At 40.5% G+C, this 20,659-nt stretch overlaps 1 protein-coding gene across 2 annotated transcripts in view; it reads left to right on the top strand.

The window, feature by feature from the left end:
• The first annotated feature begins 1,955 nt into the window (after positions 1-1,955).
• Positions 1,956-20,659, top strand: part of LOC102214313 (tetratricopeptide repeat protein 28) — a 181,830-nt gene continuing 163,126 nt past the window's right edge. For both annotated transcript variants that reach the window (XM_005729441.2, XM_005729440.2), the window contains exons 1-2: positions 1,956-2,269; positions 4,775-5,071. In XM_005729441.2, the coding sequence (XP_005729498.1) occupies positions 2,240-2,269; positions 4,775-5,071 (327 nt within the window). In that variant the 5' untranslated portion in view covers positions 1,956-2,239. The remainder of the gene's footprint in view (positions 2,270-4,774; positions 5,072-20,659) is intronic.

Genomic DNA, 20,659 nt, shown 5'->3' with positions numbered 1-20,659 from the left:
TTCTTTGTATTTTACTTGCAAAAAGCCACTGTATTTATTTATTTATTTATTGCAATTTAAAAAACTGTCTTGAGCAATAGCTCTCGAGAGTTAATCAACAGTTTGATTGGCATAAAATATATATTTTCTTGCACCAACAAGCTGATTCCCAAAGAGCTATTAGCCCAAAATCTGGAACATCACAGCATGGTGTGCAGCATTTCCTTAAAAGTTTTAAGCAAGCTGAACAAGTAGAGGATTAAAAAAGAAGAACTGGGCTGAAAATCAGTGTCAACAGGTCTTGTCATTCATATGTAGGGGATAGTTTGAGGCTAAATTTCAGCCAGTGATGTTTGGGATTTTTCTTGAAACTGATGGAATTATGAACACAGAAAAGTACATTCAGAATTTGATCAAACATGTAATACCATCTGAAAAGGATTTTGAATGACAGTGGCTTCATTTTTCAACATGACTGATGCCAAACACACTGCCAGTGTAGTAAAAACAGCATGAAGAACTATTTTAGATTACTCAAGCTTGTCTAAGAGAGTTATGTTAGAGAATAAATGTGGGCATACCAAATATTGATTACCAATTGTAAAAAGTCTCTTTATACCTTATATACTGCATCTCCATGTCTTTTTTTCAATGTTTCAATAAATCGCTCCATTTATTTCCTATTTTCTTAGCAAACGATAAAGAAATGGGTAGCTCAACACTTTTCACCTTACTGCAACTTTTAATTTATACTCAAAACTGAGCAAGATTCAAACTCCAAGCTTTTAAGAAATCAAGAATGCAAAAATGTTTAGTTAGGACAACACAGCAATGGTAGTTTTCACAATAGCTAACACGAATATTTCTTTTTGAGTGAAAAGGATTAAAAATTGTTTAAAGGCCTAAAGCTTCTCCGTGAAGGATTGTTACACCATCTGTTGGTGAGGAATTGCACATAATGAATTAATTACTTAAAAGTCCTGTTTTAGTTTCAGTCTTTATGAGAATTAAAATATATATCTAAGCCACAGATCTGATTGGGAAAAAAATAATCTAAAAAGTAGCCTTCATGATGCGATTGTTAAGTTAATTTGCTCATGTGAAGAGTGCAACGTCAAAGCTTTATATTTATTTCCTCATAGTCCACACTAATAAGTGAAAATTTACCCATATGTTCATATAATAATTTCAAGCCCTAGATTTAAAAATGTAACATAATATCTCAATGCTACACTGCACTGATACTAAAACAAGTATTAGAAAAAGGCTTTTGGATTCATGCATCCAATAAACAAAAATCGATATTTGATGATTGCAAACAAAAACTGTGTGAACTTCATCATCAACGCCATCTCTGGAAAACAGGGAATAATATTGTTACACAGGTAAACCCAGCTTCGCCACCTGATTGTGTCTGACCTGATATAGGGGTGTTGCTTTTAAAATGACTAGCTACAGCTGTATTATTGAGTGTTAAGAAACATTTTTATTTGTGGTTATAGTTTATTGAGTTGTGACTGAGTGGGTTCAGATACAGGGTTATAGGGGTTAACCTAGGTAGGCCTCGCAGGCAGTAATGGTTATATTTTTGTTGGCTTTTTAATGGCATTATCTGATCAGCGCCTCACTGTCTATTATTACATTATTTACATGTCAGCACAACCTCAACGGTCAAATGCCAAATAAACAGTTCAAACCGATTTCCCAATCCACGTGGCCCTACGCGGAAGTCCCAACAATATGACCTGAAGGGAGTGCCTCTGGTGACTGCACAAGGTGAATGCATATTTACCCTCCCCGGTCTACAGCAGAACTTTACCGGCCTCACCAAAAAAAAAAAAAAAAAAAAAACCCGACACATTTGATTTTAGTTCTACTATGTAAATGCCCCCCTAAAAATGTCCCAAGTAACACATTATTATCTGGATTTTTCTTCCCCCGTCTCCTGCAGATCTCCCTGCCTCTCTGTGCGCAGCAGCGCTCAGAAAATCCGCTATGGCAACAGGGGAAAAAAGACAAGAAAAAAAAAAAGAAAAAAGGAAAAGATTTGACAACATGGCGCACTTTCCTTGAGAAAAAAAGTTTCTCCTGAACAGCCACACAGCTCCGTTTTTCAGCCTTTCCTCGCACTTTGTCAACTCTTTCGCCGCAACGTGGACTTTTTTGGCGACGCTTGGAAGAGTTCTCGTTGCGTAAACAGTCACAAAGTCAACAAAGAGTGTGATGGGATGAGAGCGATAACCCGTCGCAGGCAAACGGGATGGAGAAGCAAGCGACTCTGAAAGAAAAGGTAAATTATATATATTTAAAAAAAAACTAAAACGACTCTTTCGTAGGCTGTCATGCCAGCTGTCATTTTCCAACTTGTTGGTATTTTATTGCCCCCGGATTACTTTTTTACTCCGCGTCCTGGACAGGAAATACCAAATGACCATTCTGTGAAAACCTCGTAAAAGACCTCTATCGATTTTCCAGTCATGCATACAGCACTGTTCTGCACACTGGATGTGTGGGCTGTCCCAGTGCACATAATAACCAGCGTAAATCTGATTTGAATATCGCTCGATTCCAACATTAACTTGGAGCACATTTATTTCGTTTTTGCGCGAACAGAAGACTTTACAGTGGCAGATAGTTTCTGTGTATTAACGAGAGCAAATCCACACAGTTCCTCCAGGAGAACTGTGACCATCCTGCAGTCTGGACTACATTACAGTAGGAGAGATAAGTTGCGTTCTCTATCTCTGTCTCCTTATGATTACGTTGTTAGGGTGTCCTCTCTACTGATGTAGGCTTTCATTATCTCTCACTCTCCACCCTTCCTGCCCAGTGCTGCCCACATGCAGTGGGCAGCCCCCCCTCTGTATGTTGTAGCAGATTAGACAGCAGAGAGCGGACTTTTCTGTCAAAACCTGCATTCTCTTGGGCCTTGGAAGCACTAATCCATAATAGATGCCTCTCCTGCCTCTCCTTTGGGAGCAAACCTTTGAATGTCAGGCTTGGCGATAGTGTTGGTTGTGTTGCAGATGTCACAAACTCAGCCTGTTTGTGTGTTTCTGAAAGGTGAGCTATGGTTTATATGTATTTATATACACACACACAAAAAGAAAGACAAAGAAGAAGAAAAAATCTTTAAAAACCTCCAGAGGTTTACCGTACACGGATTTATCAAACCTCAGGTGCTGAATTTGCTCTTAGAGGTGCAATAGAAAAACGAGATCCCCCCCCCCCACACACACACATATAAAACCATGATCTTTTCTCTGTTGTCATGTGATACAAAAGGTTATTTAACGGTTGTCATAGAAGCACTCTTTTTTTTCTGCTGCTTCTACTCCCTGGGCCTCTGGAAGTAATTACCAAGCCAGCCCTATCCCAGAATTCAGTCCGAGGAGGTGTGGTGAGAAAGAGGTATAATGGAAGCAAGCCCAAAAGCCAGGCAGCCCGAGATGAATTTCATGATTCAGTAATACTCAGCCAGCCGTCCCTGTTAAACGGACACGACGCTCTCCTACTCACTGTAATCAATCAGATGCTTACCGGTTTGTTGCAGTTAGTAAGATCTGAGTCAGTACAGTTGGTCTTCCTGCTGTTTTAGTGCAAGAGTGGAAAATAAAGAGGGACAGGGAGAAAGCCTTGCACTAACACATATATTATATTTGCTGTGGTAGGAAATTTTGCAGTGCAGTGAAGACGTCTTTATTAGGCTGAACGTCACAGTGATGTTGTTCTTTAAACCGCCATGTGTAACGCTGTAATAAAAAAGTGTGAAAGAAGAACAGCTGTGGACTCTGGGAAGTTGAAGATAAAAGGTTACTTGGTAATGAGTGACATCATGACAAACTGTGCTTTCATTTAAAGTTAACACATGTGCAGAAATAATTAAAGTTTGCAGCTAAAGACAGAAAATGTTGTCTGCAATGGTTTTGCACAGCTCTGATTGTTTTGTACAACCTTTATTTAAACTGTAAAAACAACAGATGCCTTATAAAGTGTTTTACTTTGGCCCTCATGCTGTGTCAACTTTTGACTTGAGTCATATTGCAGCAACACATCTGCAAGAGTTGAAGCTGCACTATTTACATACTACCAGGATCACAACCTCGCAACACATGACACAGCAGGAAGAATCACAGACAGCAGTTTCTCCAGAGGCCGTATCGCTAAGCTAGCATGCACAAAAATGAGGCTCCGAGCCTCACTTGCAATTCAGCTGGCAGTAATGTTCTAAATTGCACCCGTGTCCTGATGTGACACGTCAAAATATCTGCCGTGAAAAGGGCTTATTGAGCTCAAATACCACAGCACATGCATTTTATTTTGGCACACAGGAGTTTGGCATAGACTCTGGGTCATGCACTCTTTCAAAAACACCCTGCTTCATATTCATTTCATTCATTAACGGTCCCTTGTGCTTCAGGTGCATGTTCTCAGTGCTGCAGTGGTAGCAGTGGGCAGCAGACATTTTTGGCATGTTGCAGGAGCAAAAGCACAGGTGTAATTGATCACAATAAAAATGACTGTGTTCCATTTAAATGAGCCACTTCCAAGGTCCTTTTAGTGTGCGTGTTGGCTCACTGTCGTGGCCTTGCAGGACACTTAATGGAACTGAGCCATCATTAATGAAATTTGCTTCACTTGTGTTTTTCCGACTATGACAGCTTAAAATATCGGCCTTGGAAAAACACTCACCGAGGTCTCTGCTTAATGGGATTCCTCTTGGTTAAGTGTTGTGATTTTTTTTTTCAGTCAGACTGATCAAAGCTCTCCGGCTGCTCCCTGTCCTTTTCTCCAGTTTTCAATCTTCGGTTCTCGGACAGCGGGCAGACCTATCCGGTGCGTTGGAGACGACGGGGCCAGGTACGGTCTGAGCAAAGCTGAGTTCATGGAGAAAGTGCAGCAGAGCAATGAGGCGTGTCAGCGAGGTGACTTTCAGGCAGCCGTTCATTTGTACAGTGATGCACTGCAGGTCGACTCACAGAACTGCATCCTGTACAGTAACCGTTCAGCGGCTTTTCTCAAATTGGGCCAACACCAAGCAGCTCTGGAAGATGCTGAGAAAGCTTGTGAGCTTAATCCCAAGTGGCCAAAGGTAAGTGCACCTCAACAGCCTAAAAAGCTGTGGATTGTCAGAACGAGGGGCTTTTTAATTTTATTTATTGCAAAATAAAACACCATAAGAAGTGAACTAAACAACTGTTCACGCTACATCTTCCATTTTATGTTTTTTAATAGAAATCATTGACTAGCGCACAAATAGAGTGTCATCGCCACGAATGTCAAAGGTTAAATCTAAACTGGGTTATCTAAGCGGCACAGATTGAAATGTGTCACGTGCCAAATGTGCTTCTTAAAAAACATCTTTTTATAAAAACTGCTGGCAGCAGAGGCAGCTTTTTCAGCGCAGCTGGTAATGAAGTAGCCACATACTTATATTTTCATTGCATCGCTGTCTTTGCTCACATAAATGAGATCATTTATCTTTAGTTTAAAGTGTATCAAATCCCCATCACGTTTCCACTCCTTCAGTTTCAACCTTGTGGCTTCTGATCAATACAAACTTTTCTGGGGTCTTGTCTTTGATCTTGTCCAAGCCACGTGGACTAACCTGCGATAGATTTCACATTACTCAGCCACAGAGATCACTAGCAGACCAATTCCTCTCAGTGATAGAAATGCATCGATTTCGTGATTTAGCACGCAGAGATACTTTTGTCTCTCCAGCGAGAGATTGATGATAATGTGGTAGAGTGGTATTGATGATAATTTGTCGCTACCAATGATGCATCAGCGGCCACCTCTTCTTTGATCTGAGGTTGTGCGTCTTTGTTTGCTCAGGTAGGTTTCCTCCTCTGTGAAAGTGTGTCATTGCAGTGAGAGCTGACACTGTCACTTCTTATTATGACGGTAACGTGTGCGTCCTGTCCCATTGTCTGTGGACTTTGAGTGCAGCCTTAAACACACCTATTGTTTACTGTAGCTTTTTATACTTCTATTGTTGTGATCATGTGCTCCGGCTAGTCTGATATATTTATATTTCTGTAACAGTAGTCTTGACTTTATGGTGTCACTTTTCTCTCTTGCATCTCGTACAGTGGGAGAAATTTCACAGAACCTCTGAGGCCTTTGAGACCAAACTATAATTGAAAATCACTGCCAAAATCGTTCGCCTCCTTTTTACACGCTATCCAAGTACAATGAACTCTTTGTGGTCTGACTTGGGGGATGGTTCGCTTAATCTGTGTAGCTCTGCTCAGCCTGGATTTACTGCCATTTGACAGTTTTCACTCTCGTGCCCGGGCTTTTGTTCATCGTGATGTTGATGTATAATTTGACCCCTGTGTCTTAGTTTGCAACAGGAAACAAAGGGATTTATGTCAATGTATTAAAAATTACACAATATTGCTTTGCAGAAATTAAATCTCTCGACTCACCACTAGGGGGCAGTCTCGTCAAACCGGAATAGATTTTCAAGGGTTTTTTTTATGTGCAGAACAAAACAGCAGCCACTTTAATTTCCTTGATGCTTTTTTTCTGTCCTCTGAATTAGTGTGTTTAATAAAAGATTAAGGTAGAGCATTTGTGAAAGCAAACTTTCCTGCATGAAAAATGTATAGGTTGATGTTTTGATACATTAAAAAAGAATTTAGCCTCTTTTACTCACGTTTTTTTTTAATCCACTCTGCTGATTATGAATGAATAGTTGTACAAATTACAAGTCATGATTCAAAGAAAAGATTCGTAATATCTGCCTTGACATTCATGGTGTTGGCCTCTGGGAAAGAAGGGCTTGGTGGAGTGCAGTCTATCTGCTGTGGCTCGATGTTTGATGAAAGAACAGGGATTAAATCACAGGAGTGTGCTGGCATTCAGATCCTGTGTGAGTACATAATATCATCAATCATACCTCCCTATGACTGCACTTCTGCACTGGCCCATCAAACGGTGACAGGCGTGGTTTTGCTGCCCCGAGCCCTGCGCTGCAGCCCACCCTCCTGAAGCCCACAGCCAGCCTGTGAAGGAGCTCCCTGTCTAATCTGTCAGCTTTCCTTGCTGTAACTGCCAGAAAACACATTCTGAAAGAAGAAAGAAAATGTGGGGTTTAATGACCCAAGACAGCTTTAGGCCCTTTGTACCTCTCCCTCTTACTGAATATAAAAAGCTTAAATGAGAACAAAATAGGGTGCCATTTCGTAGACACGGGGCTCACGCGTTGTGTCTGCGCACATTTTTAATCTGCAGCCAGTGATGGAGGGAAACTGCGGCGTACAATGGCGTGTCTTTTGCTGTGCATTATTGATATGGAAGAACAAAGGGAATGATAGTCTTGCAAACTTTTTGATCGACACGCCGGGTGTGTGGCATCACCGTAAGATGGCAAACCTTTCGGCATCTGCTCGCAGTGAGCGTTTTGTGATCCTTTTCTGCGCCTCAAGTGTCTTTTCGCGACTGAGAGGACAATGCTCTTTTCTAGATGGAAATCCGTTGCTGCTCTTCTCCTCCATCTGCTCTCCCCCTCTCAGCACTGCTGTTCCAGTGACATGTTAAACAAACAGGCCTTTCTGTCATCACTCCTATTCTCCTACTTGAGCGCTGACAGGAGAGTTCCTGGGGACCCAGAAGACAACTGGCATCGCAGTATCAGGGGAAACATCTCTATCATTTGCATATCTTCTGATTACAGGTTATGATGGCACTTGTCATGGGTATTCCGTCTCTTCAAATCTTTATTGCCAAAGTTGCAGATTACACCCACTCATAATGGTGGTGAAAAACCATCAAGCCTCATTTTTCACACAAGGCTGCCACACTTCTTCTTTTTTTTTTTTAAACACATTTATTTCAATCCATTTTTCTTCTTCAGCAGCTTAAAATGTCCATTTATGTCCCAATAGAGAGGCCTTGGGTTTAACTGAGACAATGAGTGTTTGCAATGGAAAAGGTCATGGTGTGTGGAGTGCTGAAAGGGGACTTTAATTACAGCAGCACCATATCCAGTAAATGCGTAAGGAGTGGATGCTGACACCCTGATGGAGCATAAAGCTTCTGTTTCCTGCGGCGTTGGGTGATGACACGGGAGTTTGCTGTCACAGGAAGAAAGGCATTGTGTGTGTGCGTATGATTTGAAGACCTCATCTTTTGCCACTCTCAGCGGTGCTCTACTTTTCATGTGGATGAAAACCACTGGGGTGTAATGCTTCCCTGTTGGTATGACTGTCCGTTAAAGCAGCTCTCATCTAATCTCGGTGTGTGTACAGAATAAAGAAACTAGCTTTTGATATCACGGGGAGAGTTGTCACAGCTCTCGTGCTTTTCTTTGTGCTTTCATTCACACCACCTGTAATGTGGATTTAATTGCATCTTGGTTACTGGTGCTGTTATTTTCATGCTGATTAATGGACTAAAGCTTCTGTAAGCTGGCAAAAGTCTTTTGAAATAATGTGTGAGTCTATGTTTGAAGAGCAGAGAAGGTTTTTGTCATAGTGCAGGAAGATTACAATATGGTATGCGTGGATTCATTAAAGAAACTCAGTTTGTCTACATTTGAATGCCGTTCTGCTCAGTAGCCTTTTTGGGGTCTCACTGGCTGGATGACTCAATCAGTCAGTTTGCGTGTTATCCACACTGAATTATGTCAACAAGGAGTTTTTGGATGGCCTTCTGGTTTCAGTGGAAATGACTGGTTTGTCAGCACTATCATAATGTTGGTGATTGTGGCTTTGAGTGACATTTCTCTGCTGTCGAATGGCTCTGCATGAGATTTGGCACTGCCCTCTGTAGGATGGAATATAATATTTTCGGTGACTTTTTCCTTAGCTGTAAATGCTTATTTGGTTAAAGCATTTAGGTTCATGGATACATGCCTTAAAAAAGTTAATGACACACCATCAGCTCAGGATCAGTTGCCGATTTATTGGCCAGGCATCGGAACCCGCCTTGTTTTGAGTGATAAGATGAGATTCGCTGATGCCAGTGGCCGGTGTTTATCTGTTGTGCCACATCAATTTTGGACTTGTTAAATGTTCAAAGACTGTGTGAAGAAGAGCTGAAAGTCGTTAAAGCTGTTCAGTTATTTTCTATGATGGAGCTTCTCTGGTGCAAACAGGGAAATAAACAACAAGAACATCATAAACAAAACTGGCATCTTTGGCTGCGTGTATCTGTATGGATTCTTAGTTATTAAAACATGGACAAACAAGCATGGAAATGCAGTATATAAGAGAAAAACAGACTTGGTGCAACTATAAAGACCTTGAAAATCTGTATTTGCTATGACCACCTTTATTCTTCAACACAGCCTGAAGTCTCTTAGGCAAACTTTTGTGTTATTTGTCTTGTAGTCATCTCCAGGCTTCTTGAAGGACACTGAATGTAAGTTTTGGGCTCTTTGAGAACCATCTTGGTGCAAAATAGTATTTATTCCTGTCAAACTGTGTTATCTTTGGCTTTTTTCAAAGATTCAACAAATAAAAATATGAACAAACGATGTTTTTTTGCAACATGCTGCTAGTAACAAAATGCCCAAAGATTCAAATTAAAATTGATCCTTTGCTAAGTTGCTGTTGTTGCTGTTGTTATGTGTAAACACAACACTTTTCACCCCCTGAGTTAGATGCATTTTTAATGCTTAAATGATTCATAAACAACGACAAAAACATGCCTCTGATAAGGGTCGGCTACAGGGACTGAACCGAAAATGAGTCAATATGTAAAGAAGCCAACGTCCCGAGAAAAGATGAAAGATCTTTAGAAAGCCCGAAGAATAAAATCATAGAAAAGTCGGGCTCCTTGGAATCAAAATATAAAGAAATGAGGGTTCACTCAAGACCTTTGATCAATACTTTAAAATATCAAAAACCTAAAAATGCAATTAGGATATGCCGTTATTTTAAGATAATTAATATAAGTGTATTGCACAGGTGAGTTTGCTCATATACTGTACTGGATCACCCCACAAACTGCCTGCAAAGTGTAAGTAGAAGAATGAAATGTAAAAATAAATGCTAAATTCTGATCTTCACTCGGATGCCACGCTGTGTGTGAATTAATATTAATAATATCCTTTGATGCATATTTATGGTTAGCGTGAGCTGGTTTGATTTGAAGAAACAGAGGACATCAACCTGCATACCTTCCCAAAGTTATGAATAAATAATTATACGATATGAATGCTTCTAGTTAGTCCTGAGAATACCAATAGACAGCAGAGACTCATTATACTGTGCACCATGTTGTCAGATTATTGAGTTATAGAGAAACATGGGGCAGATGATCTCATCTAAAGCAGCATATCTGTTAGAAGATCCCGCTGCAGTGACGAGGCACACTTCATGATTGTAACTGTTTGATTTAATTAGTGCGAATTTTCAGAGGTTGCAGAAAGAGCTCCGACATTTATAATTGAATACGGGGTAAGAATGAAGGAGGAATTTCATATCTACTGAAAGTCAGGAAAAATGTCCAAAAATGTTAGAAAAAGTTCGAATGAGCGTGTTAGAGGTTTTATGACTTCATGCCACTGTTGTGTTTTTTTGTTTTTTTGTTTGTTTTTTTGGAATAGGCGTTGGTAATGTTCAATTGTATCACAGTATGCGCAATTTCCCCGCTGCCTCTCATCATCAGGAGGTGCAATCAGGTTACAAAAAAGGGAAAAAGAGAAATCTTCCAGCCAGCTTCCTCTCTCCCACTCTTATTTTCCACTTCACCATGGAGAGAGTAGAGCTATGAACCACTAATAAGAGGGTTCCGTTTCGCTTCTACCCAGCCGAGGGTTGACCTAATGAACAAATCAAATGAATGGCATATAATTATAGGCCAGGGAGGCCGGGACGGACAGAGGGTTGGCGCTAGTGGGCACAAACCTGAAATTATTTGTCTGGAAAATCTGTGAAATAAGCGGGAGCAGTTAAATTCTGACTTTTTCCTTTTGAAGGCCGCTGCGGCTAAGCAGTACAGCACATATGCACCGTGATGGAGGGAAAGTGACCACACACACAAACACACACACACATGTCGGCTGTTTTAATTTCAGCAGCACGTCCTTGGCAGCTGTGTCATTCTTTACGCAGATGAGCTGGAACTTGTACTTACTTACGCGACTGTGTTGCTCCCTCTTACGTGGTATCCACAACACTGTTGCTTCATTGCTACTCATTTTACAAAAAATGCTTCTTTCTCAAGTCAGCCCATCTTCTTTCCCATGAGCTACTATTTAGTAAGTATGCAACAAAATTTGCTTGAGCTACGACATTGTTATGAATCTGATGGATGCTACTTGCATCCCAAATCTCATTCTCCTCTTTCAGGCTGACAACTCGCTCAAAATTGAACGCACAAACATCGAGCACATCCTGTTAGAACCAGCTCACATCCTCCGTCTGCAGCTTTGTCACGACACGTAAATTAGATCTGTAATATGAGTGATAGAAGATATATCCAGGCTTGCTCATATGCTTATTTGATAGTTGATGTTCTGTTTAGCAGCTTCCCCCCCCCCTTTTTTTTTTTTTTTTTTAATTTACAGTTTGTCAGAGTCTTTCCAAATCCTGCTTAGCTGGGTTGCCGTGATGGTGGCCAAGTGGTTTTCCTCTCTGCCACCCAGGCTCCACACCAAATTGTAGTGTTTAGTAAAATTTAATCTGCTTTAAAGAAACACCAGCTGTTTAAAAAAAAAAAAAAGGAGGAAATTTAGCATATCTCGTGTGTGTTCTTTATACTAACCACAGGATCTGTACACTATATATCATTATCGCTGGAACTTGCAAAGTTCACAAAGGCAGGCTTTCAGTTTTCAGTGGAGCTTTTCAGGGTGATGTAATTTAGTTTGATATGTGGGTGATGATGACCTCCCTCTCACCCCACAGCTGCCTGTCTCCACACTGTCCAGGGGGCAGAGATGAGTCAGAGCTGGGAGCTGATTTCACTCTGATGATAATCTGCCGGGCCCTATCGACACACCATCAGCACCTACTAACTGCTTTACAGAAATGTCATTTTCACAAATTTCGAGTGTGCTCTCTGTGGGTTTTATTCTTTTGGATTTGCTCAGAGCTTTTAATTCGACTCAGTTTTATTTATATAACAGAAATTCACAACAATAGTTGCCTCAGTATGGTTTATATTGTAAAGTAAAGACCCTACAATGTCAGGAAAAACACCCCAATAAATGCATGACCTCCTTTTTCATTTTCAGCATCACTCTGAGACAGGATGTTCCTAATTTTAGAGCTATTGGGTAAATGAATGAAAGGAGTCCTATATATCATGTGCATGCTGAAGGACATATCCTAATCAAGAATGAGTCAAAGATTCCTCACAGTTTTACTGGAGACCTAGGTAGTGCCATTTAAATACATTTCTAGGACTGTAACCTCAGTTTTGACTGGATTTAGAGGTAAATTATAGGTAATCCAGGTCTTTACAACACATGCCTACAGTTTTAATTAACTCATCTTGCTTAATAAATAAATAAAGTGGGGTGTCATCTGCATAGTAATGGAAATGTATGCAGTGTTTTCTAATAATAATTCCTAAGGGAAGCTTGTATAATGTATAATGTCCCAGCACAGAACCCTGTGGAACGCCATAACTAACTTTAGTGTGTGAAGAAGACTCCCCATTTACATGAACAATATGAACAACAGCATCCTCTAACCCCTGTAATAAAATACTGCGGTCGACAGTATTTAATGCTGCACTGAGGTCTAGCAACACAAGAAGAAGGATGAGTCCACCGTTTGAGGCCTTAAGCAGATCATTTGTAACCTTTCCTTACACTGTTTTTGTACTGCGATGAGCTCTGAAATCTTCAAATAAACTATGCCTCCTCAGATGATCAGTTAGCTGATTTACTGCTACTCTTTCAAGAATTCTTGAGATAAAAGGAAGGCTAGAAATTATTCAATGATTAGTTAATACAGCTGGATCAAGTAAGACCTTTTAACCCCTTAGCAGTCCTACAAATTTACAATTAGTCCCCTAAACCATCCAATGTACCGTGGGCGGTACGTCCGACTGCTAACAGGTTAAAGTAATGGTTTAATTCCAGCCACCTTTGATACACAGCTTTATACGGGACTTCATTTTTATAGAGTAACGAACAATTTTTCCAGGCCAAAGGAAGCTCTTCTAAATGAGTGCAATGCCATTTCCTCTTCAGCCTACGTGTTATCTTCTTTAAGATGCTCATTTATACTATTGAGTCAAGCACGGCTGATTTGTCTTGTTTCTTTAGAAGGCCACAGAGTCGTACGCAGTGAGGATGTAACACTATGAAGAAAATAATCGACCTCTGTGGGAGTAGAATTCATGTAGCTGGTCTTCTCTTTGCTGGCCACAGTGTGTGTTTTAGTTTAACAAAAATCTTTCTTTGTCGTTAACCATTTTGCAGATAAGCTATTTGAAAATTAAAAGCAGCGGTTTCTTTGTCCCAAAGGAAATACAGCATGTCAGCCTAGGTAAGCTCCTCAAACAAGAAACTTTCAATCAGGTTAAAGATTCTCTGCGCCCTCAGAATGCTTTTTCACCTCCGAATGCACAAATTGATTACCAGCTTAATAGCTTTTCGCCTGCTATTACATGGGAAGAAATGTCAAAAGAGCCAGAGAAAACCAGCTCGTTGCCATGCTCGTGGCATACCAGTCTGCACCTGATAGTGGATCAGCTTTACAACACTGAGGAAATGAGAAAAACAATTGCACTCTGCTCCTGGCGCATAACCCCTAGGGTTGCACGGATGCTCTTTTTTTTTCTCGCAGGGATTCGTCTCATAAGCAGCTGCATATTGTAGTACGCTGGCCCCTCCTACTTGGAAGCTAAGCAAGGCTCAGGCCTCAAGACCTGGATGTCTCCAGAATTAGCTCAGCTTGTCTCTGCTGCAGGGAGGAAGCGCTCCCATTGGGGAAATGGGGTAGAGCAGAGAGCAACCTGCAAGCAGCCCATTAGTATACACCGCATAAGCATGGCAAGATGAATAGCAGAGCTGAGAGGCTTCCTGGTCCTCTTGCCTTCACTTCTGAACTTTAGGTGACTGAAACACTCGTTTTTTTTCTCTTGTGTCAGATCCAGCAGAAAAAAGAAGAAAAAACCCCGTCTTTCTGCTCATGCATAACATCACTAAAGCATTGTGTTATAGTACACTGCCTGGATTTGGGTTGGACTTACATCCTAGTGGAAACTAATCCTCTTCTAGCCTGCGGTCTGTTTCATGGAGCACCTTTTCGTGATGTAACGTCCTTCCATGAGTCATACGCCCTGTTTCCTCCCAGTGAAATAAATGGGCAGGGATAAAGGTGCCACTAATGTTGTTCTCAGGTGGCAGACTGGCCTTTTTGGAAAGACGTACTGCAGTGGTGTGAGAAAGTCAGCACCAAAATAGTGCTTACATGAAAGTAATGAATCATGTGTACATTTAGGTGTGTGTCAGACTTGTCCTGAAAGACTTCTCTGTTCAGTTTATTGCAGAAACTTTGCCATTATCCAGTTAGCTTGCTGTTTCTTATTCTAATAAGAAACGGAAAACTTTAGGAACACTTTAATGTAATATAATGTTTCTTTTTTTATATACCTGTAATTACAAAAACCATAGGGCATTATTGTTTACACTTGCTGAAATAAGGCACCCAAATGCATTCTGAATATTATTTGAGAAATGCTCCACTCAAATTGTATCTCCCACTCACCCCTGCGGGCTTAAAAGATGTCTGTAAATAGTTCCCAGTTTTCTCACTGATGGATAACAGCGACTGGCGAACAGCAGCCGGGGAGGCGATGCTTTTACGAGATGAGCGTCTCTCCTCGGCGTTTCTATCGGTCACAACTGCAAAAGGCATCTTTATATTAAGTGGGAGAGTTAAAAATAAAAAAGGCATCCCTCCTCGTTATTGCAAATAGGAACAGGCAGCATTACTTTGCACAATACAGCGCTGTAAAATGCCAGCTAATACAAAAACAATATGTCTCTTCACATCTGTCACCGTTTCATTAAGAAGCAATCACTTAATGTATCGCTAAAAAACAAAGTCCTATTTGTTTGCGTTGCTCATCTGGAACTGCGACATGAAATCTAATCAGCCTTCAGTTTAAGTATGACCTAATGTTGCCCATTAAGAGTTGCGTGGTCACAATTTTTCTGCAATTACTGACTTAACTGGCATGTTGTTTATGATTAATGACAGATAATTTCTAATAAACAATGAAAGTTTGGAACAAAGAGTTCAGCAGGCACAAGATTATGTTAACCTGCTTCTGCGGTGATCGCAGATTTTGCCACGAGACGGTAGGTGCGACTGTTTAATATTCAAATCCAGCCCAATGAAAGATGAAGCTTCTTTTTCTGTCCAAATATCTTGGCGTGTAATGGCCTTCAGCCTAATTCGTTCATCTAAAGTGCTCCTTCTAGATCTCAGGGCTCGCTTTTAGGCAGCTAAATTACTCATTTGTGCCAGGTTATTGCAATTAGCCGTTTGAGTGTGTGCACTGTTGTGTCTTATCTAGATACCCTCTAATTCATTCTACTCATAATGAGTTTGACAGGGAAACAACAACAGCAGCGGCGGAAAAATGGAAACGTCTGGGGAGAAGTATTAGCTAAAAAGAGGAAACATGGAGTGCAGTTGGTGTATTTCTGTGTACAAATCTGACAAGTGACTCCTGTGTAAAAGCCATAATTTTAGTATTCAACCAGAGGCTTTGTTTAAAGAAAAAGGCACACGTGTTGCTGTTTTGCTGTCTGGAAAAATATCAATCTTTGTTCAGAAGTCAAACGTCTTTGGCGCTGATGCTGATGCTGCACTGTTTTTCTTTCAATCTGACGGCATCTGCTTGTGCCGACTTCATATCCTAGTGTAATCTTACCAGGTCAGACCTATAACATTTACATAGTATTTTCAAAATGGCACAAGTCAGCCATCACATTAATGGATAAGCATGCTTAAAAATGGGCTGCGCATGTCTCGTCTGCAGCTTGAGTTGGTCAGCCTGCTGTACTTTAACGCGTATTGTTCTGGTTAATGAATGGTAATAAAAAGTGTTTCCAACTCATTTTTTAGTGTTTGTCTGAGGTCTCTGACGAATCTCACAGACGTCTCAAAGCTGTTCCTTTTATCAGTCATATGTTTGAGTTTTTTCTGTATACAAGACAAAATGTTAATGTGATATTTTAGAAACAATGCTGATCTTTGATCTCAGAAGGGACAAGAGACACAGTACGGGAGTCTTTAAGGGAATTGTTGTTTATTCTTCCCTTATTAGCTTGTTTATTACTTATAGGTTTTTCCAGAACCTTTTCCTCTTAGTTTAAGGTGCGTTATATCTGCAGGATAACACATGCATTAACATATGCCACTTTGATAAATGATCCCTGACATGGCGACAGCATTGATCGGGATCTAAGAGCAGACAATACTGTGTTATTCACTTCAGACCGGGGAGCTGTCATACACACTCACAGCTTATAATGTCCCATGTTTCAAGGATGTCACACACTGACTTGTAGCAGTCATGGCTTTTCTCTCTTCTCTAATCATGGAGGTTGATATCCGAGCATTGTGGTGGTTGGATCGCCAACATTTCACCTGAGTGTACTTTAGACCACTCATACTGTATATGAACCAGTGACAATTCTAGAAGAGTGAAGGGCATGGATGGAGATATTTGATCCTGTGGAATGATACAGGATGGACTCATTACGCCTCTTGCACTGAACTGTGAATTTGTACAGATATGCATTACAAACCAATCAATATATTTTATGGCCATAGTCGAACAGGGCATTACTGTTCCTGAGGGAACACTCGGACCAAACACCTGATGTTTCTAAGTCTGCACTGAATCCTGTCTGCAGCTTACAGCATCCACTGAATACCAACAGTGCGATGCATTGTGTACTTGGTTGCAATAACCCAACCTGATGTTATGATTCTGACAATACTTGCTGCCAGAACCACATGATGTCTGCTGCATTCATCTGCCACGAGTCTTTTTCCCACAAAGAAAATGTTTTGCAGGGTCTCATATTCTGCTCTTTTCATTGTACATCTTTGAGATTGCTGCTTTCAGCAGAGCACCAAGCTCTACAATCTTTGCAGTCCTCAAACCCTGCCCTCCTCAGATCCACAATCATGCCTTTTGCATAGTCTGTAAGATCATGTTTGAAGCCCTTTTTTGTTAACCCATTCAAATGCAAAAACAAGTGCTGAATTGGAGTTGCTGTTGTATGCACCTGTTTACGTAGTGATACATATGCAAATGGGAAGTACCACTTACGCTGCAGAAACAAGCTTTTGTTGATCACTTGAGCGTAGAGATATGTATTTGCATGAAACAAAGTCTGTCACAGAGGCAATGCAAAAGGAATGAGGCTTGTCTAGATTAGACAATACACACACAGTGAGTTAGAGTTGATTTGTTAATTAATGTATCAGTTAACTGCAAGTCAAAATTGATTTCTGGTTTGTTTATTTATCGATCTGTTTATCAGTCAGTCATGTTACAACACTTCTCTTGTTGCAGGAACTGAAATAAATGATGGCTTTGCCATTTTCTGCTAGTTACACAAGCAAGTTCAACAAATCCAGATGCTAGCTTTGGAGAACATTTGTTTTATGTGTAGCCGGCGTCAAGAAAGATGCAGAAACAGCTAAAGCAAGCTCTCATTTGAGCTTTTTATTGGAGTTTATTGGATGGTTAGACTACTGAGTCACAACACTTCCTTAACCATAATGAATGCATCCAAGCCTCATCACTAATGACTGGTTAGTCGCCATGCGCAACCAAATATAGACTTCTGTCAGCCATTTCATTTGGTCTGGTTGGCTCTGTTGGCAGTTTTTTTTCTTTGTTTCAAAAAAATCCTCTGCCTCAGATGTTGGTGTGTTAAGTAAAATGCTAAAAGGCAACCCTTAATGGCAAAATCCATATTCCCATTAAACAGGAGGGCAGCTCTGAAGCATTCTCCTGCTCATCCTGGCCATTCCCTGGGGGTTCAGATAGGGAAAAAAAATGGCTCTGTTAGAGGTAAATAAGGAGCCGGTTATGATTAACACTGAAAATTACCTTGTAAAAATAAGGTAAGTATGAGTTCACATAAAGATATTTGTATATCACTTTATACGATGGTATTTAAAGCTAGATGAATCATTTGTATCCATTCATTTATCCAGCTGTTCATTTCCTTAACCATTTAGTTGAAACTCACTTATTGGAGTTAAAAAGTTGCACCTGCGTGTGTGCAAAGACATAATAACAGATTGTGTTAAAGCTTCTCCTGTCAAACTCATCACACAGAAAGCTTATGTTATGAATGTAATGAAAGGTTAAGCATCACTACCAAGGGAGTACCACTGAATTACCTGCATTCATCTAGCAGCTATTATGCTACCCTGCTGGGAACCGTTGGAGCAGGTGGTGATTCAGCAACAAACAATAGATTGTCAGTCAGTAAATGTGATGTTAAACTGATGTTACTGTACTTAAAAAACATGTAGTTTCAAAGAAACCATTTTCCAAAGAAAAGCGGAGGACGATCATGTCCACCCAAAGCAGCAGCGCATCATTCATGTGACCCTCCACCCTAAATTTAATCCAAATTGCACCCAGTCTTTCCCAAACTTTATTATTATGATTATTATTATTGGTTTATTGAGGCTGTAAGCATGTGAGTACTTCAGTCCTGTGCCATCCTCTCCAAAACTCCTATTATTTGCAAGTTTACTGTCTTACATGAAAGACTGCAGGAAAGAATGTGTCAGGTTAACCTTGGAGAATTGCTACCATGATAATTCTGGTCTGCACAGCTCCAGCATGTCTGTTTATTATTGATTAATGCTACCTAATTAGCGCTTGGCACCTAGCTATGTTGGTTAAATGATGTAAGTTTGTGAAAGCCAATCTGAAAGCTGTAAAAACAATATTATTAAAGAAACATGATTCGCTTGTTCGAGACTTTGTAGCTGCAAAGACCTCCGCACAGATATAATTAGAGCGGTACATTTCTCTGTAGTTACTTAAACGGTATGATCAATCAGATGCTTCGAACGCTGGCTGTTGGTGTCCTCCAGTTAATGAAGCTCACTGGAAATAGGTGCAGCCAATGAGATCTTTGCAACATAGTGTTTTCTCCATTTTACGCCAGACGAGGGGCCAATCAGTCACTTTAATTGTGACGCGTTTTTAGTTCTCTTCTGTCCTCCATTCGTCTTTTGACCAAAATAGCTTTGCGAATGTGAAAACAGGAATTTTACATGTGACTGTTTCGTCAGCTTTTGCATTTTTCTGCCACGCAGCACCGTCACCGCTCTCATTGTGCTAAACATTGTGAACTTCTCTTTGATAAAATACAGTGCGGAGGCTGTTGAATCAGCCATGAAATTCTCTCTTCTGTTGTGTCAAAGTGTGTGTGTGTGTGAAGCGACCCATTGGAAATGAGGTCAGAACCTTCAGAGTGCACACGGTCCTTGGGAAACTCGTGTCTAACAATGAGCTGAAAACAGGAAACTGATGGGGAAGTTTGTCAACAAAGCTCGGAAATGACCTCTTTTCTCTGTGTCATGGTCGCATTTGTAGCTGCAAAAGTCAAAACACTCAGAGGAAGTTTTTACTTTTTACTCGATAACGTGGAGAAATGTAAACACAGAATATAATGCTTCAAGTACCAGAATTTAACATCACACGAGAGACCAAGAAGAGAGCGTTACAGCGCTCACATCTGTTAGTCGTGTCTGCCAGCGGTGATGCATGAGCCATTATGAAGACTCATAATAAGCAACGCTTATGTTCAGTGAGTGCACCACAATGTAAATGTACTATATTTATCCCATGTTATCGTGGCCTGTGCCCAGCCTTTCCAGAATTTGCTTACAGATACACATGCACATAATTAAATATACATGTAAAGACGATAAGGATATTTCTAATTACTTCCACAGTTTTCATTCATCACAAATAGAATAAATTACTCATTTAGACTCGGCATCGGGATGTTTTATTTATGATGCAGTCTCCTTTCGATTTCATCTGCGTGCTTCGTGTAATTGCATATTTGCACCACCACGGCTCGCTTTCCCCGAGCAACACTTATAGCACAGCACATCCATTCAGTGCCACGTGGGATTTCACCATTTCAAAGTCTGTCATTAAACACTATTACACCATTTGGGTCTGTTTGTGGAAACATTTCATTTTTAATTTCAGGCAAACTGGGTCAACAAATGGTTGGGATGTGTTCATTTATCATGCCTTCATAACTTGGTGTCTTATTTTTTCAAAGACTCCGTTAGCTAACGTCACAGCAGTCATCTAATGTCTCTGGAGTCCACACCTGATGTTTAGTGGATTACAGGTTACATGGTTAACATTAGTTACATTAGTTTAAATTGGGTTACCTGCATTAATATAGGAAGTATACGAGTGTGTTCACTTCATATCTGTCTATCCAGCTAGCTGTTTATACACACAGTTACTCACTATGCAGTTAGTAGTCACCACTAACATCAGAGTGATATTCATTTCACATAGGTGAGCAACATCAGCATCAGGAGATTTCCAACAGCGACATAAGCAGCACTCCTAGTTCGTGGAGGGCTAAATGCATTTAAACCCACAGGGCTTCTACATCATTCAGTGTTAAACAGTGCTTTTGTTTTCGTTTTTTTGACATGGCTTTTGTGGAAATTGCTCGTTC

Source organism: Pundamilia nyererei, unplaced genomic scaffold, assembly GCF_000239375.1.
Source record: "Pundamilia nyererei isolate P.nyererei 1_Seehausen unplaced genomic scaffold, PunNye1.0 scaffold00033, whole genome shotgun sequence".
Lineage (NCBI taxonomy): Eukaryota > Metazoa > Chordata > Actinopteri > Cichliformes > Cichlidae > Pundamilia > Pundamilia nyererei.
This window is presented reverse-complemented; position numbering and strand designations above follow the sequence as displayed.